At 37.5% G+C, this 25,395-nt stretch overlaps 1 protein-coding gene across 5 annotated transcripts in view; it reads left to right on the top strand.

Moving 5' to 3' along the window:
* Positions 1-25,395, top strand: part of EFCAB7 (EF-hand calcium binding domain 7) — a 49,917-nt gene that overhangs the window by 20,152 nt on the left and 4,370 nt on the right. For all 5 annotated transcript variants that reach the window (XM_004448922.5, XM_004448925.5, XM_004448923.5 and 2 more), the window contains 5 exons: positions 1,675-1,784; positions 4,912-5,069; positions 5,701-5,834; positions 7,837-7,985; positions 20,870-21,079. In XM_004448922.5, the coding sequence (XP_004448979.1) occupies positions 1,675-1,784; positions 4,912-5,069; positions 5,701-5,834; positions 7,837-7,985; positions 20,870-21,079 (761 nt within the window). The remainder of the gene's footprint in view (positions 1-1,674; positions 1,785-4,911; positions 5,070-5,700; positions 5,835-7,836; positions 7,986-20,869; positions 21,080-25,395) is intronic.

Raw genomic sequence — 25,395 nt, 5'->3', positions numbered from 1 at the left:
TATATTTTTTTAATTACAGAAGTTGTGAATTTGTGAAATAATTTTGTACGTATGCAGAATTCATTCAACACTCCTCTACCAACACATTACACTGTTGTGAAACATTTGTTGCAGATTATGAAATAACATCATCAGACTGTTATCACTATGTTTGATAGCATACATTTGATATATTTTTTCCATGCCCCCCTGCTATTAACACAGTACTTCTTTGACATTGATGTAAGAATATTACAATATTGCTGTTAACTATAGTCCATAGGTTACCTTAATTGTATTTTCCTGTGCACTTCCATATTCTTACTGCCTTGTGATAGTGATGTTGAAAGTACAATTATTTTTGAATACTTTCAAACCCTATGTCATATGGCTTATATATTCCTTATAAATCTTTACATTCATGATAGTCTTCTTTTTGTGTACAACTGCTAGATAAAATTTAATAATTTTGTAGTGTCTAAAATGATTATTAGGTAATTTTTAATCAGTGAAAATTCTGTAAATGGGCTTTTCCTAGATATCCTTTTGATATTGATTGCTCCAAACTGATCCTTATTTTTCTTTTATTGTATATATATTAAAAATTTCCTTATTAGAGAATTTCTCTACCACCTCTGATTTTCCCCCATAATAGTAGATTGTAAAATTTCACTCCATATATTGTAGGATGTTTGCAACATTTGGTAGTTATCCTTTTAAACAAAAATTACCATTTTCTTTTTTCCAAGGGAAGAATCAACATAGCTCTGAAAATGCAATATAATTATTAGTTCTCTGTATTTTTATGGATAATATCCCTTTATTTGTTTGTATAACAAATATTTACTGGGGACTTATTATTTGCCAAGCATCATTTTAGGTGTTTCAGATATATCAGAATAAAAAAGGCAAAAATCCATGCCTTTATAAGATGTATATTCTAATGGGGGAAAACAGACTGTAAATAATAAGCATAATAAATAATAAATGACATGGTATGTTAGAAGATGATATATGCTATGGGAAAAAAAGAGGGTAAGGAGGATTGTGAATGCTGAGGGAATGTGGGTTTCCATTTAAGTGAATTGGATAAAGTATGCTTTACTAAGAAGGTGACATTTGAACAAAGACTTTGAAAGAGGTATTTCAATTATCAATTGCTCTATGACACGCTACCCCAGAATTCAACAGCTTAATACAAATAGCTAATCACTCACAAGTATATGGGTCAGATGGACAGTTCTGGTCCAAGCCAGGTTTGGCTTTTTATCGTGGGGTTTACTCATGCATCTATAGTCAGTTGTAGGTTAGGTGGTAGCTGGTTTTGCTGATCTTGGCTGGACTCTTTTGTGTTGGGGGTCTCAGCTGAAATAACCTGGCTCTGCCTCACGTAATTCTCTAGCCTGAACTCATTCTTTTGAAATGACAAGGATCTGAGAAAGAAAGCAGATACACAATAGGACCTCCTAAGGTCTATGCTCAGACTGGCACAAGGTCACTATTGTTACATTCTGTTGTTCATAGCAAGTGATAAGGCAAGTCCAAATCCATAATGTAGGGAGAAATACTCTGGGAAATAGGCTTAATCTCTTTATAGAAGGAGCTGCAATTCCTTGAGGGAAAGAAATTGCTACCTTATTTTTTAGATAGGAAAGATTCCCTAGTTTATGGTGTTTGGGTTTTTTTTGTTTATAGGAAAACCATCCTCTTGGTTATCAGTTGATACTGCCTTGTACATTCTTAAGGAAAACGAGAGTCAAGCAAATCTCCAGCTCATGTGTTTTACTGAACTGCGAAATAGAGAAGTATATATTGTGGTTTTCTAACATTTAATTTTAAAATAGAGTATGAACTCAAATTTGGGGTAAATACTTTTTCTATGATCTTTTATTTTGTTAAACTTTTGTGTCTTCCTTTCTCATTAACATATATACAGTACCTAATCACTACACATATTATATATGTTTTATTAATGTGTGACATTGAGAAAATTACTATAACTTCTTAGTACTTCCTTTACAAAATGCCCTGATGACTCACATGTAAACATTTTTTATTATACTTAATAAAAATGATTGATGCCAGTGGATGTTTTCCCCCCTAAATACAAATAATTCAAGACTTTAGAAAAGTTTCTTTAGATGTTTTTCTTAGTTTTACTACTACAGCAAAAAGAAAAACTTCAAGATTACTATCCTCAGGCTTGACTCATAATATAGGGTTCAAAAACAGATTGATATGAAGAACTGCTTTTAAATGATTTTATAGGTTGCCCATGGGGTTGTTCTGATCTTTTCTAATTATATATTTACTCAGAGGCCAGATATGTGAGGTAGATACATAAATGTGGCTATTTATTTTATGAGGACTACAAAATACATCTGCTACACAACAGGAATAATACTATTCAAGGGCTTACTGTTGTATCATATTTAATCTTTATATAGGCCCAACGACAGACAAACATTTCCCTGATGGAATGTTATATAAAAGTCTTTATTGTAGGCTTCCTTACAGACAAGAATAGTTATAGGCAAGAAACAAATAAAATGACAGAAGTTAATGTTTTGACTAAACTCTTCTCCAGAGCTGACTACAAAGTTAAGTTCAAGATAAAGCATTGTCTAAAACAATAGCTTTTCCCATTTTGTTTTGGGTAAAATGACTTTCTTATGAGATTGCATGTGTAAAAATGTTAGTCCATAGCAAGGCTGTAATAAAGCTTGAATGCATTTCTCTTCTTTACTATCTAGGCTTCTGTTTCTCTGTAATATGTCATATTTACAAAGGTTTTATTTTTATTTTTATTTTCACAATTATTTTTTTAAGAAGAGTTTTGTGCCCATGAAATACTTTCCATTTGCCATCCCAGTGGCAATTCAGATTATATGTGGAAATAAGGGAGTATATCGGATAACATATATTAGGAAGCACTCCTGGGTATCAGTCTACATCTGGCCTATCTAAAAGATTATGGTTTCTAGAGAGTGGATTTGGTCGATCCTCACTCTTCAAAATGACCTTCAGATGTATTGGATTTATTCTTGTATCAAAATAGGACATGGGGGAAGCAGACGTGGCTCAACTGATAGAGCTTCTGCCTACCATATGGAGGGTCCAGGGTTCGATCCCCAGGGCCTCCTGACCCGTGTGGTAAGCTGGCCCACATGCAGTGCTGCTGCATGCAAGGAATGCCATTCCACACAGGGACACCCCTGCATAGGAGTGCCCCATGCACAAGGAGTGCACCCTGCAAGGAGAGCCACCCCATGTGAAAAAAGTGCAGCCCTCCCAGGAGTGGTGCCACACACACAGAGAGCTGACGCAGCAAGATGATGCAACAAAAAAGAGACACAGTTTCCCAGTTCTGCCAGACAATGCAAGCAGACACAGAAGAACACACAGCAAATGAACACAGAGAGCAGACAATGGGGGGGCAGGGGAGAGAAATCTTTTTTTAAAAAAATAGGACATGGTAACTTTAGGATGTGGTTTCTCTGATTTAGCAGGGCAAATACAGAATTCAGAGGAGCAACTTTATTTTGTATATGAGTACCCAGGATGACCTAAAATGTACCTGCATTTTTTTTTTAAGATTTTATTTTACTTATTCCCCCTCCCCCCACTCCATTCCCCTTGTTGTCTGCTCTCTGTGTCCATTTGCTGTGTGTTCTTCTGTGTCTGCTTGTATTCTCATTAGGTGGCTCCGGGAACCGATCCTGGGACATTCTGGAATGGGAGAGAGGCAATTACTCTCTTGCACCACCTCAACTTCCTGTTCCACTACATCTTCTTATTTTCTCTCCTCTGTGTCTCTTGTTGTGTCATCTTGCCGTACAGTCCTCTGCATCAGTCGGCACTCCTGCGCGGGGCAGCTTTCCCACACTGGGCAGCATTCCCACGCAGGGCGGCACTCCTGCGTGGGGTAACATTCCCACATGGGCCAACTCGCTGCATGGGCCAGTTTCACCCTCACCAGGAGTCCCTGGGAATCGAACCCTGGACCTCCTACATGGTAGACAGGAGCCCAATTGGTTGAGCCACATCTGTTTTCCTGTACCTGCATTTTAAAAGGAATTTTTAGATGCCATACTAGACAGGATTCCCTCAGGTTATTCCAAGCTGAAGGAAAAATACATGTTTGCTTAGTTGTTATTGTACACTACTAGGAAATGCTTAGATTTAATATGTTTGGCAGAGACAGCCCCTAGGTTTTATACAAAGTCTTTTGCTCCAGAAAGCTCCAAGCAGGTCCATGGACAGATACCATTTTGCTTTCTTTTATAGAGCAGGAGAATAAAATGTTTTCTTATATAAATTTCCTAGCACTCATTGTATATATCCAACATTTGATAGAAAACAATTTATAAGCTAGGTATATCTGGAATTATGTCATCTTGTTTTATGATCCATATTACATAAATAACAGTGAAGTTCCAGTGCTTTTGTCCACAAAATTGGGCTCTTACAAATATGGTTAACTCATACAAACAGTGAAGTCTTTTAAAATACACTGAATTTTTATTTTGTGTGATTGAAATCTGATTTACAGATTATTTATATATGAATCAATTAGGGCACTGCTACCTGGAAAATTACTTTTTTAAAGGAGCTCAATATTTGCATCAGAATCATCCTAAAATCTCTCTCTTTACTTCTCATTGAAGAGGATTTTGCTTCACAAACATTTTGGAACAGTGTTGAGGAAGAATTAGAGGATATTTAGCTTCATACCTCTTTTAGTATTAGGCATGTGTTTTAAAAATATGTAAATAACTTCATCAATAAGAATTTAAGACTTGTAAAATATTGATAGAACTAAAATAGAATTGCTGACAATGGATAAAATATTTCTAATGCTTCTCTTTCAGATGAAAGATTGAGTCGCTAAGACTCACGGTTTTTTATTTGTTTATTTTATTTTGAGAAAAGGTGTTTGGGTGGAGTGGTGAACTAGGACCTGGAATTTACTGGTTAATTCCTTCCACAACTGGCTGTAGACTAAAGAAAGAAGTAAAACCAATAACAGAAGAAGCCCAGCTTGTATACAGAGATGAAAAAGGGGAATTATTTCTTACAAAGGAATTTAGGTATGGTTTGTTTATTAAGGTTAGAACTATAACATCTAAACTGGATATATTATCAGGAACCTGTCTTTCCTTCTTCCTTTAAGTCAACTTCTACCACCAGGTTGATTCATTTACTAGACATCTGAAAGTGACCTTCCATTCATGGGCCTGAATTTCTTACTCATTTCTGAATTCTACACATCTGGCAAGTCCACTTTAGTCACACATCTACTAATTTCTCCCCCACTAGACACTACCTTCGAGTGATCCTGCTGGTTGCACTAGCAATTTAGAGAACTCTAAAAAAGAAAAATGAAATCCAAAATCTTAAGTAGTTCTCCTAGATTAATACATTTAGATTTAGTCACAGGTAGAGAGGAAGAAGAAAGTGGACTGAAGAAGGGCAAAAGAAGGGACTTACTAGTTATTGTGTTCCTATGAAATATTATGAAATATTATGATTGCATTAAAAGCTGCTTTATCTCATGTAAAACTAGACTGAACCAAAAAAAAAAAAAGCATTTGCAGACATTAACTTTATAGTTAATAAAATTTGTCTTTGATATTGCTTCCTTTTGGAAATCATTCTCATAGAAACCTTTAGTCTTGTACCTTAGACACAAGAAATAATTTGACATCTTTGTAATTGTAGGTCAACTTTATTAGATATATTTGAAGTAATTGATTTAGATGGAAATGGTCTTCTTAGCCTTGAAGAATATAATTTTTTTGAATTGAGAACAAGTGGTGAGAAATGTGATGAAGATGCTTGGGCTGTCTGTAGAGGTAAGCATTTTTCTTTCCCTTAATGGATATGTTAACATGTCAATATACTACCTTTTCCTCCCTAAGAAGTAAGATGCTAAACTTCTTCTGATTATTGCTATAGCATTTAGAACAATAGGTTATGAAAACTTAAAACATTTATTTTCCTTAAATTGATAGTTGGTGTAGTGCTTAAATGAAAAGAATATATGAATTAATCATAATTTCAATCTTTAGCCTATGCTCTTTGATGTTTGAAGTTCTGTGTGGTTTGTCCTAGACCATTCCATTGAAACTAAAGTGGTCAAGAGCCACAGACTGGCCAAAATAGGGCAGCAAAGTACTAATATACTGGAGTTTTCCTAAAAAATTAATAAAAGTTTTCTAGGCAGTTTATGCAACTTAAGAATTCTTTAATATTTGTTGTATTTGAGTTAAGAAAGTATGTCCATGGAAGTATGGAAGCCAAAAATACCAAGATAAGTAAAGAAAACCAATGATGATGAGGCAAAGTTGTCACTTAGAAGAGTTCTGGGAAGAGGACGAGACTTGTGTATTTAAGCCAAAGAGAAAACCAGAAAGCTATAGCCAACTATAGATCATAGAACAAGAAGGAGTTGGAGGCCAGAATACAGTCAGGAGAGAGAACTCGTATGTAGAATGCTGTCATCAGGATAGTAATATATACAAAAGGGATGTTATCTTAAACAGAGTATCCATTTCCCTTGGGTATATTAGAGATGGGAGCTGGAAAATAAAATCTTTCTTGTTGTTTGACAGTCAAAAGAGTAGAATTCATAATAAATAGCAGTTTTTTTTTCTGTTATAGATATATTAGGAGTTATACGGGTCTAGCCATTTCTAGATTAATTTAGTTTTGTTCAAAAATAATGTTAAAATGGGCATACTTAGATTTGCTTGGCAAAATGTAGGTTAATTCAAAGACTCCAAAGTGTTCCCCATTATCTAAGAGTCTCTCAGGGACTAGGGGACAATGCAGTTAAAATTAAAGGAATTACACATACAGTAACCTACTTAAATTTGGCACCATTTAGTAGCTGTTTTGGATTTACATCAGATTCAGCCAGGTTTTGCTGGGTTTAGGCAGCAAATATATATGAAGCATTTTAATGTTTTGGGTTTTTTTAACAACATAGCATCATATTTTTCCCCCTGCCCCACCCCTACCCCTACCCTTCTGTTTTTCTTGTCTGTATACATTCACTGCGTGATCTTTTGTTCTGTTTCTTTTTTTTGTCTTTTCTTCTCGTCTTTCTCCTCTAGGATTCACCAGGATTCAATTCTGGGGACCTCTGATGTGGCGAGAGGTTCTCTGTCAATTGCACCACCTCAGTTTCTGGTCTCTTCTGTGCTTCACCTTGACTCTCCCCTTCATCTCTCTTTTGTTGCATCATTATCTTGCTGCATGACTTACTTGCGTGGGCACTGGCTCACCACGTGGGCACTCAGCTTGCTGCATGGGCACTTAGCTCGCCACGTCGGCACTGGCTTACCACGCAGGCACTCAGCTCACCATGCAGGAACTTGACTCACTGTGTGGGCACTCAGCTCACCACGTGGGAATGCTATATCTTTTTCACCAGGAGGCCCCAGGGATCAAACCCGAGTCCTCCCTTATGGTAGGCAGAGGCCTTGTCACTTGAGCCACATTTGCTTCCCCATTTTAATGTTTTAAGACTTTATATCAATCAATATTCTAAATGAAAAGGCAGGTTGGAATTTGGCCAGAAAAATTAAAATTTCCTCTAATTTTGAAATAGATTGACACTATTTATAACTTGAAAAAACTTAATTGTGTGCTGTGTCTGTGCCTATGCTGAATTGTGGGAGTTTAGAAGATTATCTTTCAAGCATAATTTGAGCTGTTCTTATTCTACTTTTAGACTACTCACAGGTTCATAAGGCCTCCTTTAAAATAAGCATTTACTACTACTAATATGTATTTTATTAAATGTTTGAATTTTAAATTATTTTAAAGAGAAAAATTTGGTTGTTTTAATAGAGAATTTTGATACAAAGAAGAATGAACTAACAAGACAGGGATTTATGGATCTGAATCTAATGGAAGCCAATGATCGAGAAGGAGATCCTAGTGACCTTTGGGTAACTCTAAATTCGATGGGTTACAATAAAGCTCTGGAGTTAACAGAGGTAAAATAATTTAAAATTTTTGCCAGCAGGTTTATTAACATAATACTTTGCCCATATACATTTTCCTGACACATGATTTTTGAAGGAGCACTCAAATCCTTGAACTTCAGTATATGATTGAGTCCTGGGTACTGCAGTATATTTCTCCTACTTTATATAAGTTCCTATACTCACTTGAAATTTAGTTACTGCCAATATTTAAGTAATTCAAGAGCAGAAGTGTTTAAACATTTGATACACAGGAAAAAATTGGTAATTAAAAAAATTATACTCTTTGTTAGAGGATCCCTATTTGAGTTGCTGAAGTCTCAGTCTCTTCTATAGGGTCACTCTTTGTCTTAAACAAATAAAGGCTCTCTTAGTATAAGGGGAACAAGTCTGTATGAAAACTTGGAATTCTGTCCTTTTTACAAAAGATACTTCTGGGGTTATTATTTGTTTAACATTTGTAATGGTACCTGGCTCTTAGAAAGCACTCTGTGTGCATTACCCTCCTTATTATTAACACGATAGTATAGAAGTTGAATAAGACTTGCAATAAACCAAAGGAGTAATAAAAATTAGACCTTACTTTGAATTTCTGTATTCCTGCTTAAGGTTTAAAATATAGAACTTAAAGAGTTTCAGCTACAGGCCATATATTATATAGCAATAAACATATTTATACTCTTTAAAATTTAAACTAGTAACTGACCTTTTTAATAAATAAATCAACTTGAGAATAACAGTTGGATATATTGAAAATAGTTTTAACTCTTAGTTTGACATCATTTAAACTCCTTCATAACTCTATTTTTTTAGTTTTCTATGTTTTTTATTGCTATGTTGTTTATTGTTTTTATTTCTATGTTTTTTTTTTTCAACATTTTTTTTTTTTTTTAAGATTTATTTATTTTTTATTTATTTATTTAATTCCCCTCCCCTCCCCCGATTGTCTGTTTTTCTGTGTCTTTTTTTGCTGCGTCTTGTTTCTTTGTCCGCTTCTGTTGTCGTCAGCGGCACGGGAAGTGTGGGCGGCACCATGCCTCGGCAGGCTGCTCCCTCCTTCGCGCTGGGCGGCTCTCCTTATGGGTGCACTCCTTGTGCGTGGGGCTCCCCTACGCGGGGGACACCCCTGTGTGGCAGGGCACTCCTTGCGCGCATCAGCACTGCGCATGGGCCAGCTCCACACGGGTCAAGGAGGCTCAGGGCTTGAACCGCGGACCTCCCATGTGGTAGACAGACGCCCTAACCACTGGGCCAAAGTCCGTTTCCCCTTCTATGTTTTTTATGTTTTTAGTAATAGGAGGTGAATAATTACAGAAAATTTTTACAATTTTACTTCAACCTAACATTCAGTGAGTTCCACATTTTAGCCATGGTAAAATTAGCATCTACTCTATGAATAATAGTCATCTGTTATGCATGCTTCCACCTAATAGAGAAATTAGTTAAGAGCAATTTAAGACATTTTATGGCATTTTGGTATTGTTGACCTTCGAAACCATAAGCAAAAGGCTATCTAAGGCAAAAATTTAATTGTTTAATTTAAATTTTTGACATTTATTGAAGAGGTAATAGTCAATATATTAATTAATATAGCCACATCATTTAGAATTCAAAAGGGTAAAAAAATATTAACAGTGAAAAGTGTTTGTCAAAGGATGATAAAACCACCAATCAAAAATTACAATAAAAAGACACAGCTGAATTTATTGCTTACTAAAGTAAGAGAGAGCTATGCTGGTCAGATCATTCCTTCAAGCAGAGCAGAATGCTCATTTTTAATGTGGTTTACAGGAAAAATGGACTTTAGGTATTGCCTGAGTTTTAGAGGCAAAATGATTTTACAGCATCTGGGAAAGCATGGTTATTTGAATGATACTTGTTTGGTTGGCTCTCAGAAGTACACTATTAAAGTGAGTCTGCCCTTTGAGGTTGCGGCTCGCTGGGTGAGGAGTCCGCAGAGGGGCCGCAGGCAAGTAACGATGGGGGGAACAACCCACACGGAGCCGAGGCTGATGGCGCAGGTCTGATTTAATGAGGAAGTGCTTGGCAATATAAGCCCGAGGGAACGGGGGTGGGGCTAGCATGGGGTGAGAGCGGATTGGTGAGCACGGGCAGAATACCCTTATATGGCCAGGAGATGCAGCGCTGCAGACTAGTGGGTGGAGATGGGGCAGAGGTGGGCCGGCGAGGGGGCGTAGCCCGGGGCAATGTGAGGGCGGAGTCACCCGTACCAGGCGGAGGGCGTAGTCACCCATTCCCGCCACCCCTCCCGGGCAGCTGTGGCGCCTTACAGCTGCCCCGGGCTGGCCACAGAGGTTAACCATACCTCAGCCTGCTTCCTCTCCTCAGCCCTTGATTGCCTGACTTTCAGGGAGTGAGGCACTCACTGCTTGGTTTACAAAAGTGTGTTCATTGAGGTGAATTGTTACCGATCGATTGGACAGATTTAAAACTAGTTCTGGTGGCTACTTGTTATCATGACATCAGAATAATCAGTCTTTTGTAAATTTGTTGGAACTTTTCTATTCTGTGTATCCTCATTTGGTTTTCATTCAGCTAAAGCTATAGGAGAGACCATCAAAGATTCACTTAACCACTGTTGTTGATACTTTTTGAAGAAGAGGTATAATTTGTAGAGATCTGATAGAAGCTGCACAAGAGATAAAATCATCCTTAATGGAACTGTAGGTCTTTTGTTCTGGGTGTTGTGACAAGCATTTTGCATTTCTCCTAGTACAAGGACATTTTCCTTAAAGCCAATATTAGGCACTTCATTATTACTAATAAATTGTAATGATAAGCCAAGTCAGAAGTATATACCCCTAAGCCAATACAGAAGAAAGCTATGAATATACGGGAGTATGCAGAGAAGCATGTAAGATAGATTTAGAAGAATCTTGTTCCAGTGGTCTCGGGAAGACTCTGTCTACTTCACATGGTTGTGTTTGTTCCAAGGCTCTTGGGTTAGTAGCAGTCATTTCTGTGGACTGTCTGCATCCTGCATTTCGAGACTCCCTGGAGAATATCATTTTAAGATCTCTAAAGGTACCTTTCCAATTCTGTTAAGGCCCTTTTCATTTTTCCAAAGGTTTAGGAGGGATAAAGACAAAAATGTTTTTCAGTAAGGAGCAAAGCCTTACGTAATCCAAATTCATGAATAATGGTTCCAGTTAAAATGTATCCTCTCTCAGTGGATCAACAAGTTAGAATGTCCTAGACCATTGTGATGGTTTTGGCTTTTCAACAGGGAAATGTTTTAATCCATCCTGAAACTAAATGTACTTGTTATTAGTGCAAATTCATAAACCATTGAGGGAGGCAAATGTATTAAATCAATTTGGAAATGCTCATAGGGTTTTTTAGAGCAAGGTCTCAGTCCATAGCCAACCTTTACAATTTTTCAGGTTATGTAGACATAAAGCATGAACTGGCCATATCCTTTATTACCATAGAAATGTTTTTCCTCAGTATTTAATATTATGGCCAATTTGTCACTACTGGAATGAGTCATTTCATGGATGGTTTTATCTATAGAATCTAGGTGGCTGTTCTGTTTTACCAAATCTTATTCTCATAGTTCTTACAACAAGTCTTTACAGAATTTAGCAGGCCAGGTTTTATGTATCCACAGCAGAATCTGAACTTCTTCATGGATTTCTAAAAAACTGTGTTGTTATTTTATGTAAGGTCCTCTTATATATGTAAGGACTTTAGTCAAAATCATCTGTTTAACATAATGATCTGTTAAAATATTTCTATATTATTTCCAAAGTGTTCTATAGTACTTTTTAAAAAAGACTTATTTATTATTATTTTAAAAATTTATCTCTCCCCTCCCCCAAATGGTTGTCTTGTCTATCTGCTCATTGTTTGCTCACCTTCTCCAGGTGAGCAACCCAGGACCTCCCACAAGGGAGACAAATGCCCAATGACCTGAGCTTTCTGTGGGCAGTGTCTGCTGGCTTGTGGCATCCGCTCACTGCATTGCAGCGGTGCGATGGCTTACTCATTGGGGTGGGTGTGGCATCTGCTTGTCTTCTTTAGGAGGCACCAGGACCTAAACCCAGGACCTCCCATGTGGTAGGCAGGTGCCCAAATGGTTAAGCCACATCTGCTTCTCTCTATTGTACTTTTAAGGTATTTTTACACGGAACGGGTGTAGCTCAGTAGTCAAGATCCTGCTTCCCATGTACAAGGTCAATCCTCCTAAAAAAATTTTTTTTAAAAATATTTCTTACAGTATCTATTATCTTATACTAGGTTCTGTAGTACTTTTTAATTTTGTCCCTACCTTCATGATAATGGTAATTTTAGGTATCAAGTAATGTATTTGTTGTTCATTTTTAAAAGGTACCTGAGAAAGTTTAAAATAAACCCTCTTTTTTCTTGTGTCATTTTTTTCATGTAAGAACAGTCATATATTTGTATTATTAACACATTCATGATCCACAACAGGATTCACTATGTTAAACGGTCCCATGTTTCATCCTCTAGCTTTCCTTCTGGTGACATACACCCAAACTTCCCCTTTCAATCACAATCACACACATTTCGGCTTTATTTATTCATAATAATGTGCTACCATCACCTCTGTCCTTTTCTAAACATCTACAATCAATTTTATTAAGAATTTTACATAAATTAAGCATCAGCTTCCCATTCTCTATCATCATTTTACCTTCCAAAAACTTGTATTCTATGAGTTTGCTCATTATATGTAGCTCATATTAGTGAGATCATACAGTATTTGTCCTTTTGTGTCTGGCTTATTTCACTCAACATAAGGTCCTCAAGGTTCATCCATACAGTTGCATGCATCAAGACTAACTTTCTTTTTACAGCTAAATAATATTATATATACCACATTTTATTTATCCATTTATCTGTTGGGTTCCTTCCATCTTTTGGCAGTTGTGAATAATGCAACTATGAACATCACTGTGCAAATGTCTATTTGTATCCCTGCTTTCAGTTCTTCTGAGTATAGACCTAACAGTGGGATTGCAAGATCATATGGCACTTATAGACTTAGCTTCCTGAGGAACCACCAAATGGTCTTCCACAGGAGCTGTACCTATCAGCAATGAATGTGTTCTTTCTCCACATCCTCTCTAACACTTAAAGTTTTCTGGGGAATTTTTAATAGTGGTCTTTCTAGTAAGTGTGGTATGATATCTCATTGTGCTTTTAATTTGCATTTCCCTAGTGATGTTGAGCATCTTTTCATGTGCTTTGTAGCCAATTGTATTTCCTCTTTGGAAAAATGTCTATTCAAATCATTTGGCCATTTTTTAATTGGGTTGTTTGACCTTTTATTGTTGAGTTGTAGAATTTCTTTATATGTTCTGGATATTAAAGCTTTATCAGATACGTGGTTTCCAAATATTTTCTCCCATTGAGTAGGCTGCCTTTTCACCTTCTTCACAAAGTCATTTGAAGCACAAAAGTATTCCATTTTTAGGAGGCCCCATTTATCTATTGTTTTCTTTTGCTGCTTGTGCTTTGGGTAAAAAGCCTAAGAAACCACCATCTACCACAAGATCTTTAAGGTCCTTCCCTTCATCTTCTTCTAGGAGTTTTATGGTCCTGGCTCTTATAGTTAAATCTTTGATCCATTTTGAGTTAATTTTTTATGAAATATGAGATAGGGATCTTCTTTCATTCTTTTGCGTATGGATATCTAGTTCTCCTAGCATCATTTGTTGAAGAGACTATTCAATTGAATGGGCTTGGCAGCCTTGTCAAAAATCAATTGACCAGGGAAACAGATTTGGCTCAACTGATAGAGCATCCACCTACCATATAGGAGGTCCAGGGTTCAAACCCAGAGCCTTCTGACCCATGTGATGAGCTGGCCCATGCGCAGTGCTGATGTGCGCAAGGAGTGCCATGCCATGCAGGGGTGTCCCGCGTAGGGGAGCCCCACACACAAGGATTGTGCCCCACAAGGAGAGCTGCCTCACGCAAAAAAAAAACACAGCCTGCCCAGGAGTGGAGTCACACACACGGAGAACTGATGCAGCAAGATAACGCAACAAAAAGAGACACTGATTCCTGGTGCTGCTGACAAGAATGCAAGCAGACACAGAAGAACACACAGCGAATGGACACAGAGAGCAGACAATAGCGGGGAGAGGGTGAGCGGGGAGGAAAGGGGAGAGAAATAAAAAAAAAACAACAACAACACACAATTGACCGTAGATGTGAAGGTCTGTTTCTGAACTCTCAATTCAATTCCATTTATCAGTATGGCTGTCTTTATGTCAGTGCCATACTGTTTTGACTGTAACTTTGTAATATGCTTTAAAGTCAGGAAGTGTGAGTCCTCCAAATTCATTTCTCCCAAGATGTTTTTGGCTATTTGGGATCCCTTATCCTTCCAAATAAATTTGGTAATTGACTTTTCTTTTTCTGCAAAATAGGCTCTTAGAATTTTGACTGGGATTGTGTTGAATCTGTAAATCAATTTGGGTAAAATTGACATCTTAACAATATTTAGTCTTCCAGTCCATGAACATGAAATGTCTTTCCATTTATTTAGGTTTTCTATTTCTTTTTTTTTTTTTCTTTCAAGATTTATTATGTATTTATTTCTCTCCCCTTGCCCCCTATTGTCTGTTCTCTGCGTCCATTCACTGTGTGTTCCTCTATGTCCACTTGCATTATCTGGTGGCACTGGGAAACTGCATCTCTTTTTTTTGTTGTTGCATCATCTTGCTGCGTCAGTTCCCCATGTGTGCGGTGCCACTCCTGGGCGGGCTGTACTTTTTTCACACGAGGCAGCCCTTCTTGTAGGGTGCACTCCTTGTGTGTGGGGCACCCCTACACGGGAATGCCCCTGCGTGGCACAGCAGTCCTTGCACGCCAAAACACTGCATGTGTGCCAGCTTACCATACAGGTCAGGAGGCCCTGGGGATCGAACCCTGGACCCTCCATAGTAGACGGACACTCTATCAGTCGAGTCACATCCACTTCCCTTTATTTCTTTTAGCAATGTTTTGTAGTTCTCTGAGTACAGGTCCTTTACATCCTTGGTTAAATTTATTACTAGATATTTGATTCTTTTAGTTGCTATTGTAAATGGAATTTTTTCTTGATTTCCTCCTCAGCTTGCTCATTACTGATATATAGAAATGCTTTTTTTTTCACATGTTGATCTTGTATCCTGCCTCTTTGCTGAATTCATTTATTAGCTCTAAATGAATAGAGCTAATAAATATTGTTGATTTTTCATGACTTTCTAAGTATGGTATCATGTTGTCTGCAAATAGTGAAAGTGTTACTTCTTCATTTCCAACTTGGATGCCTTTTAATTCTTTTTCTTACCTAATTTTTTTTTAGACTTATTTTTAATTTATCCGCCCCCCCTTACTGTTTTACGCCCACCGTCTGCTCTCTGTGTTCATTTGCTGTGTGTTTTCTGTGTCTGCTCATCTTCTCTTTAGGAGGCACTGGGAACCGAACCTGGGACTTCCAATGTAGGAGAGAGGTGCTCAGTCTCTTGAGCCACTTCAGCTCCCTACTTTGTTGTGTCTGTTATTGTCTTTCCTCTTTGTATGTCCTTGCTGTGTCATCGTGTTGCATCAACTCGCCATACCTGCCTGTCACACCACCTTGCTGTCTTGCTCATCTTCTCCAGGAGGCACTGGGAACCAAACCTGGGACCTCCCATGTGGTAGGTAGGAGCTCAGTCACTTGAACCACATCTGCTTCCCCCTAATTACTTTAGCTATAATTTCTAGCACAGTGTTGAATAACAGTGGTGACAGTGGGCCTGTCTTGTTCCTTGTCTTAGATATAATACTTTCAGCCTTTCACCATTAAGCACGTTATCTGTGGGTTTTCATATATACTTTTATCATATTGAGGAAATTTCCTTCTATTCCTAGTGTTCTAAGTGTTTTTTATCAAGAAAGGATGCTGGATTTGGTCAAATGCCTTTTCTGTGTCAATTGAGATAATCATGATTTTTCACCTTCAATTTATTAAAGTGGTTTATTATATTAATTGATTTTCTTCTGTTGAACAACCCTTGCATACCTGGGATAAAACCTACTTTATCATGATGTAAATTCTTTTAATGTGCTCTTAGATTTGATTTGCAAGCATTTTGTTGAGGATTTTTACATCTATATTCACTAGAGAGATTGGTCTATAATTTTATTTTCTTGTAGTATCTTATCTCACTTTGGTATTAGAGTGATGTTGGCTCATAAAATGAGTCAGGCAGTGTTCCCTCCTCTTCAGTTTTTGGAAAGAGTATCAGCAGGATTGGTATTAATTCTTCTTGAAATTTACCTGTGTAGCTGTCTGGTCCTGTACTTAGTTGGGAGGTTTTTGATGTTTGATTCAATCTCTTGTGATTTGTTTGTTGAGGTCTTCTATGTCTTCTAGAGTCATTGTAGGTTGTTCACGTGTTTCTTGGAAATGGTCCTCTTCATCTAAATTGTCTAATTTATTGACGTAAAGTTGTTCATAGAACAGGAACAGAGTTCAGCTGTGTAAAACAGCTCCTGGTGCCCACTAGTGAAGCTGGCCTTGCTCTGTCTCTTCTCTCTGTGAGTACACATCTTTCCTTCAGAACCTGAGTCATGTTTTTGCTGGCAACCCTGATACCTGCAAACCACGGAATGAGTTGAAATCCTAGGACTGTTGTTCCTGTGGCTAGCACAAGTATGCTGTTCTCTACCCTCTGTGCAGTGAGACCCCCACCTCTGGTGGTGGTAATTGATGCCTCTCTTTCTGACAGATGGTTTGGCACAGCGAGTAGGGTGCCAACATCCCAACAAATATTGTCGGGATTTGGTATTATATAGAGCATTCAAAAGGCTTCTTCGAGGCATGGACACTTCTTTTTCTTTTTTTAAGATTTATTTTATTTATTTCTCCCTCTGCCCCATTCCCCCCGTTGTCTACTCTCTGTGTCCATGTGCTGTGCATTCCTCTGTGTCTGCTTGTATTCTCATTAGGCAGCTCCAGGTACCGATCCTGGGACCTTCCAGAGTGGGAGAGAGGTGATTACTCTCTTGCACCACCTCAACTCCCTGTTCTGCTACGTCGTCTTCTTTTCTCTCCTCTATGTCTCATGTTGCATCATCTTACTGTGCCAGCTCTCTGCGTCAGCCAGCACTCCTGCACAGGGCAGCTTTCCTGCGCTGGGCAGCATTCCCATGCAGGGCAGCATTCCTGCATGGGGTGGCATTCCCATATGGGCTGGCACTCCTCGTGGGCCAGCTTGCCACGTAGGCCAGCTCGCCCTCACCAGGAGGCCCTGGGCATCAAACCCTGGACCTTCTATACAGTAGAGGAGCCCAATTGGTTGAGCCACATCCGTTTCCCAACACTTCTTGATTTACAGAATCACAGTGAAGATATTCTCCTCATTTAGTAAGGGTTATAAATTTGTTGTATTGCTAGTGTTACAGCAGCAGATAGTAATAAAAGAAGGAGAAAGTAACAATTCGTAATTAGTCAACTAGTTAGGTTTTATACTAGCAATAGGGATTTATACATGTGGTAACATTTGATATTTAAAAGACTCCTATAATATCTGAAGATGTTTTGAGTGATTTAGTTTATGCTTGTAATTGATTTGAGGACTGAGACTGACATTTCGCCATTAAATTAAAGGATAGGCTTGAATAGGCAATAGTTCTTTGTGTCAGGTTATTGAGTTACTATGCCTAAAGCATGGCCTAATGTTTCCATGTTTGCAAAAAATAAAATAAAAAGGTTTTATTGTTGTGGTAATATATGAAAAATCTATCTGAAATCTTGAAATTTTATTAGCTCTGTTCCAATTGATTTGAATGTCTATGATATCTTTTGCCCACAGAAACTCTGGAACCATAGCTACTTTGGTAATTTTTTGAATCGTATATAATATAGGTCATATAATGTCTAGATGAGTTTTAAAGTTTGATATTGTGTAGTAACTGAAGTATATTTTGTCTGGAAATATAAATCTACTTATTAAATTGGTAGGGATTGTGTCAAAAAGAATAACCAAAATATCATTTACAGGTTAGATTTTGGGAAAGGATTTAAGATTATTGTAAATCTTATTTGAGTGGTTTTCAAAAACCAAGACAAATAAGATTAATTTGTTTTAAATTTCCACAGCTTACTATGCACTCTCAGTCTTTTATTATTATTTTTACCCTCTACGGTCTAGTACAACCAGTAATTTTTTACTTTATTTTTAACTTTTTTATTAAGTTCCCTAATTCAGATGTACATTATGCATTCCCTATATCAGTACTTCTTTATTTCTCTTGTTATAAGGAATACCTATATCACCATAACTTAATAATTTGCTCTTTTACTGAATGTTGGTAAACAAAACATTTGTCAGTTTTCCATTTTGTTCTTCCCTTCTTTCTTTTTTTATAAAGAGTTTCATGGTATAGATTCCTTTCAGAAATTAGAATGGGGAAAATTTTATTTCATTGTTTTAGATTTTGAGAGGTACATGATACTTTTATTTTGACTAACTAGTAGTTGAGAGCTAATTTTGTACTAAATTAAGTAGTATCTCATAACTTAGGTTTTATTATTATTTTCCCTCTCCTTTTTAATAATTTTGCAATGAACAATTCACAGTTAATAGTTTTCTTTCTTATTGCATGCTTCCTATATTAATTTAGTAGGATAAAGAAAATAAGTAAATAAAAATCAAGCCTATGAATGGAGGAAATGATAAAGTTATGAGGTAGCTTTCTCAGAGTAGATGAGATTTTATTTTTAAATTTTTAGAGAACACATCTTTAACATGTATCTTTTAATTTTCCTTTAAGTGAATCCTTAAATATTGATTTTCTTAGGTAGAATAAAACTGATACCAAGGGGAACTAATATAGCTCAAGTGGTTGAGCACCTGCTTCCCAGTACAAGGTCTTGGGTTTGATCCTTGGTACTTCTAAAAGCAAACAAAAGAAAAAACGAACTCTCACTGGGGAACTGATGTAGCTCATTAATTGAACTCCTGCTTCCTATGTATAATATCCTGGGTTCAAGCCCTGGTACCCCCTAAAAAACAAACAAACAACACCAACAACAAAAATGATACCAGGACTTGGAAAATGGTAAAATATTGCCAGAATCTTTATTCAGTACTGAAAAGAATAAGTCAAACCTTTAAAAATAAAACAAACGTGATTATAATTATTACAAATCTTTCTTTTTTAGATCTGCATTTTAAAATATTTTTACCCATATCCTCTTAATATATATTTCCAACAACCCTTGGTAGAATATATGCTATTTATTTCCACTTCTCAATGAAGAAACTAAGCCTCATAGAAGTGACTCCTTTCAGATCATATAGTTAGTAAATGCCAAAATCCCGGGAGCAAACCCAGGTCTTCTGCTTTCTAGCCTAATGATTTTTCATTCTTAATAAACTCTTTAAAAGGTGACTTTATTTTTGCCAAGGTTAGAGTGTATTAAAACATTTTCAGTCTTTTTGTTTTTAGATAAAAAGGTCTATTGATGTTCTACTATATTAACTTAAAACTTTTACCTTTTGTCCCCCAAGTAAAAAGATGGCCATCAGTATGTGTGAAATCCGCACATTTGTATTCATTTAAGGAGAATGCTTTTCAAAATAATTAAATGGAAAATAATTATTTCAAAAGTGTTTTAGAAAAAAAAAAAAAAAAGCCAGAAACTGAAATAGAGAACAGTGGGGGTTGATGGAGATTATGAGGCCAGAGGATGTCTCTCTGTAGAGGTGACTAGTAAGCTTTAACCTGAAAGAGGAGGTGGTAACTGTGAGAAAAGATGTGAGAAGAGTCTTCAAAGCAGAGCCAACACTACATATGAAGTTTCTGACATAGAAAGGAGTTTCATTTTTTTCATAGGATCTGTAGATCAGTCTAGCTAGAGTAGTGAGGCAGGGGACTTGGTTTGGATACAACGGTAAAGGCTAAAGTATGCAGCATCTTGTAGGGTATGGTAAAGACTAAAAAGGTAGATACTAGAACCATCCATTTCCAAATGTGGAAAATATTTTTAGGTCTCAGATTTAAAAGGTGTTTTTACACTAACTTTGAATTGTGAATTTATTTTTCTACATTTTGTTCTTTTCAGTGCTCTATATACTCTTGTTAAGTTTTAGTTAACATAATTATGCTCTTTAAAGCCCTTTGATGGGGAAACGGACTTTGGCCCAGTGGTTAGGGCATCCGTCTACCATATGGGAGGTCCGCGGTTCAAACCCCGGGCCTCCTTGACTCGTGTGGAGCTGGCCATGCGCAGTGCTGATGCGCGCAAGGAGTGCCCTGCTACACAGGGGTTTCCCCTGCGTGGGGAAGCCCCACGCGCAAGGAGTGTGCCCGTAAGGAGAGCCGCCCAGCGTGAAAAGAAAGAGCAGCCTGCCCAGGAATGGCGCCGCCCACACTTCCCGTGCCGCTGACGACAACAGAAGCGGACAAAGAAACAAGACGCAGCAAATAGACACCAAGAACAGACAACCAGGGGAGGAGGGGGAATTAAATAAATAAATAAATCTTTAAAAAAAAATAAAATAAAATAAAGCCCTTTGATGAATTCTGTAGCCTTAAAGTTAGAAAAGAAAATTAAATAACCAACATTAGTTAGCTTTGATCCAAATGGGTGTGTGGACTATGGCTTAAAGGAGTTATTATTGACTTGCTAGAAGCTATAGTTTTCTTCCCTTTTCTGTGAACATTTTAGTTAATTCACTGCCAAAAAGTCAGAATTACATGCTTTTTATTACTTGATCATAGTACTAAAATTTTCCTCTAAACTTTTATCAGAAGGACGAACTAGAAGGGGCAGTGCTTCTTAAATCATATGATAAACATACCAATAATAATTTTACTTTAAATTCCATCAAAGGCCAAAACAGGGTTTGCTTTTTCTTCCATTACAGGCATGCCCATTTGTCATAGATATCTATGCAGAAAAATGCAAGATAAGAATTAAAGCTGTCCATATGGAGGCAGGCAGTGGGCAACTTGAGAAGACCATTTGTAAATCTGTCCTTAACAAAGGCGATGCCAAAGTAATGGATGGCTATGAAAATATAATTGTACATACTTACAAGTGTGACACCTGGATAACATCAGTTATTGAAAACAAGGTATCAATTATGAGATGATTCTCCATATTCTTTATGATGTTTATCAATATGCCCCTTTTTCTTTTTTATGCTATTTTTGTGCAGTAATTAAATATCCCATTATATTAGTAATATTTATAATAGTAATTATTCTCTCTCCTCAGCTTTCTAACTTAAACTGTACATGTAATTTTTATATGTTTTTATGGGTTTGTGATCATTGTTTTTGTCTAAAAATATTGTGAAAATTAAATATTTGGAGATCTGTGAAGACAGTGTATAACCTGGGTACAAAATATTTTATTTTGTTACTAATAGTCTTAACATATACATAGCTATTTTAAATAATAGGCAATGTGTTTTAAAGAAATATGAATTACAACAAAAGTTGAACCCAACTTTTTACATCATGTTTGTAGTATCAGAAATCCTATAGACTGCTGCAATTTTATCTAACTAAATATTCTACTGGATAAGAGTACTCTTATCAAGTGAATTATTTCTAGGTTTGGACATCTTTACCGCTACAGGTCAAGTGATTACATGCATAAATACTTGTTTAAAATAAAATTTTATTGAAGTATATCATTCATACATGAACACACATAATAAATATAGAGTAAAATTTGTGAATTTACAAAACAAACATGCATATCATCATACAAGTCTCCATAAATCTCCCCACCACCACCACCACCTTGCATTGTTGTGAAACATTTATTATAAACTGTCATACATAAAGTATTAAATTCAGAGATATTCCAGTTCTCTAGAAATTACAAATTTTCATAAAACTTTATGCAAGATGACTTGGGTTTTTAGAACCGTTGGCTTGTTTCTTAAAGTACCTAAGGTTTAGCTGCCTAATGAATCAGCTAACTCTCCTAGTCATAATAGGGGCCACCAGAAAGTGTAAAACAAGGTCTCTGCCTTCGAAGAGTTTATGGCCTAGTTGAAAAGACAATTAATACTCTTGAAAGAGATAAGAGAATAATTAAATGTTAATTTATATAGTACTGTTTATATGTGCAACAGTTTTATTATATATGCATTTCTTGTAGTTGATGTTAATTTGGGCCATAAAAGTTGGGGAAGGACTGTGTTGTAGGATTTGAGCACTGAAGGATGATTAGGATTTATAGGGTAGATGGGAGTCATTACCTTACTCCACTTTTACTGCTCTGCTATTACTACCATTTCTCAACTCTTATCCCCCCCTCCACCTTCACCGTTACCAGAAAATTAATCTTTCTTTCACAAAAATGTAATAGTATTGACACTTTAGAGCTTGTCATGTGCCTGGCATTTCACATATATTAACCCATTTACTTTTCACAACAGCCCTGTGATGTAAGTACTGTCCTCATTTTACAGACAAGGAAACTGAAGCATAGGGAGGTTAATTGACTTGCAGAAGGTCCCACAGTTAATCAGTAGAAGATCTGAGAAATGAATATGGTTGGTCTAACATTATACTGCCCCTCTGTAGTAATTAAGGAGTCATGGCAAGTTCTTTAACAAGGGGGATACTTTGATTCCTGTGTTTCTCAACAGTTTCATTCTTTCTCTTGCTTCGTAACTATCCTAGAAGCCCAGCTTTTCAAGTGTCACCTCTTCCATGAAGTCTTCTTTGATCTCTGTGCTAATGTCCTTCTTCTGTGTTTCACTAGAACCCTATGGATATCTCAATCACAGGACTTAAAGTATTTGGTAGTTCTTATTTTATTTATCTGTCTCCAGTAGACTGTAAGCTAGCTTGTTGGGATCAGGAATTGTATCTTTTTTTTCTATTAGAGAAGTTGTAGGTGTACAGAAAAATCAAGCATAAAATAGAGTTCCCATATACCACACTATTATTAATACCTTGCTTTAGTGTAATTTGTTACAATTCATGAAAGAACATTTTTATAATTGTACTATTAACTATAGTCCATCTTTTATAGTAGGGTTCACTGTGTTGTATAGTCCTATAGTATTTTTAAAAAACAATTTATTCTGAGACAACCAGCAAGATGGTGATGGAGTAAGTTGCTGCTAGAGTCAGCTCCCACTACAGGGCAGTTAGCAAACACCCAGAGGTCTCTGGAGCTAGCTGAAGCACCTGTTTGGGGCTCCAGAAGACCAGAAGAGCATCCTCAACGTCCTTGAAGGAGTAGAAGGAGAAGACTGCCCATCTGCAGAGAAGACTCATAAGTAGAGCGCTCCACACCGCAGAGGCCAGTGCCCATCTCCACTGAGGCACAAGCTGCCTCGGGAGCTGTTCCGCAACTGGAATTAAAAACTCCACTTCCCCAAAACGGGGAAGGAAGAGAATGTTGGGCACCAATTTCAGCTATGATAAGAAAATTCAGCAGGCTACAGTATAATCCTGAGAACAGCTAAAGCTTGAGCCTGTCCAAGTCAGAAAGAGGGTGGTAGCCACCATCATAACTCTGCACCTGGCAGGAGGGGAAGTGGGGCAGACTGAAAATCCCAGTGCTGGTGGGGACCAGCTTCTTTCCATCCAGATCAGAATGCAGCTCTATCCTAGGTCCCAGTGCCACCTCCAGCAGTGAGGAAGCTGCAGGGAACTGTGCAGCTCCAGGAAATTACCCACCAATCTGTGGAGGCTGGTACTCTGGTGGCATGAGCCACCCCAGGAGCTGTTCTGTGGCTGGAATTGGAAGCTCCATTTCCCAAAAACAGGGGAGGAGGAGATGGTTGGCTGCCGAGTTCAGCTACTGATCGGTATCCTCGGCTGGCTAAGATATAACCCTGGAAAAAGCTGGGGTGTGACTCTACCCAAGTTGGAAAGAGGCCGGTGGCTGCCATTTTGACACCACCCCCAGCTTGAGGGGAAGCCAGGCTGACCAAAAACCACAGTGATGGTAGGAACCAGTTTCCTTCATCCAGATCGGCCTGCAGCCCTAGAATAGGCTTCAGCCCCACCTTTGGCAGGGAGGAGGCTGATGGGGCTCCCCCCTCGCCCCGCACCAGCCTATCCAGGTAACTGCAGGTACCTTTAGATGACACAGACTGAATAATGGGAAGTCTACTGAGGCAAACGCGGTCATCTTGGACCTGCACTGCATAGATTGCTGCCCACACCTGCAGCTCCATCCCTGCCCCAGGCAGGGGAGAAAGGGATGTGAAGCTTAATCAGTCTCTCTGGGCAACTACAGTCTAGGCCTGCACATGGATTATTCCACATAGCTGTGGTGCTGTCCCTACCCCTGGCAAAGGAGATAGTTGGGAGAAGCTTCATTGGTCCCTGGTGCAATGAGGGCAGCTTGAGCCTCCACAGCTTACAGCACCAACTACGTGCTTGACTCCTACTGCACAACCAGCAAGGGAGAAGTAATTGGAAACCCTAAACTAAAGAGAAAAACTGCACCCAGAATAAATACTCTAGTTAGCCAAATGCGAAGACACCAACAAAAAATTACAGTCCACACCAAGAAACAGGAAGCTATGGCCCAGGTAAAGGAACAAGGTAAGCCTCCAGATGACATGAAGGAGTTGAGACAACTAATTATAGATGTTCAAACAAATCTCCTTAATGAATTCAATGAGATGGCTGAAGAGATTAAGTATATTAAGATATTGGATGAGCACAAAGAATTTGAAAACATAAATAGAAAAATAGTAAATCTTATGGGAATGAAAGGTACAATAAATGAAATTTTAAAATCTGTATGTCATATAATATTGGAATCATATAATAGCTGATTTGAGGAGGCAGAAGAAAAGATTGATAAGCTTGAAGAAATGGCCTCTGAAAGTGAATATAAAAAAGAACAGATGAAGAAAAGAATGGAAAAAATTGAACAAGGGTTCAGGGAACTAAATAACAGCAAAAGGTGTGCAAACATGCATGCCATGGGTGTCCCAGAAGGAGAAGAGAAGGGAAAAGGGGCAGAAGGAATATTTAAAGAAATCATGTTAGAAAATTTCCCAACCCTATTAAAGTACATAGATATCCCTGTCTAAGAAACACAATGTACTCCCATCTGAAAAAATCCAAATAGACTAACTCCAAGACACATACTTATCAAAATGTCAAAGGCCAAAAACAGAGAGAATTCTGAGAACAGCAAGAGAAAAGCAATGCATAATATATAAGGGATATCCAATAAGATTAAGTGCTGATTTCTCACCAGAAACCATGGAGGCAAGAAGAGAGTGGTCTGATATATTTAAGATACTACAAGAGAAAAACTTCCAGCCAAGAATCTTATATCCAGCAAGACTATCTTTCAAAAATGAGGGTGAAATTAGAATATTCACAGATAAACAGAAACTGAGAGAATTTCTAAGCAAGAGACCAGATTTTCAGAAATAGTGAAAGGTGTACTAGA

Source organism: Dasypus novemcinctus, chromosome 9, assembly GCF_030445035.2.
Source record: "Dasypus novemcinctus isolate mDasNov1 chromosome 9, mDasNov1.1.hap2, whole genome shotgun sequence".
NCBI classification, from domain to species: domain Eukaryota; kingdom Metazoa; phylum Chordata; class Mammalia; order Cingulata; family Dasypodidae; genus Dasypus; species Dasypus novemcinctus.
The sequence above is the reverse complement of the archived record's forward strand: the minus strand, read 5'-3'. Positions and strand labels throughout refer to the sequence as shown.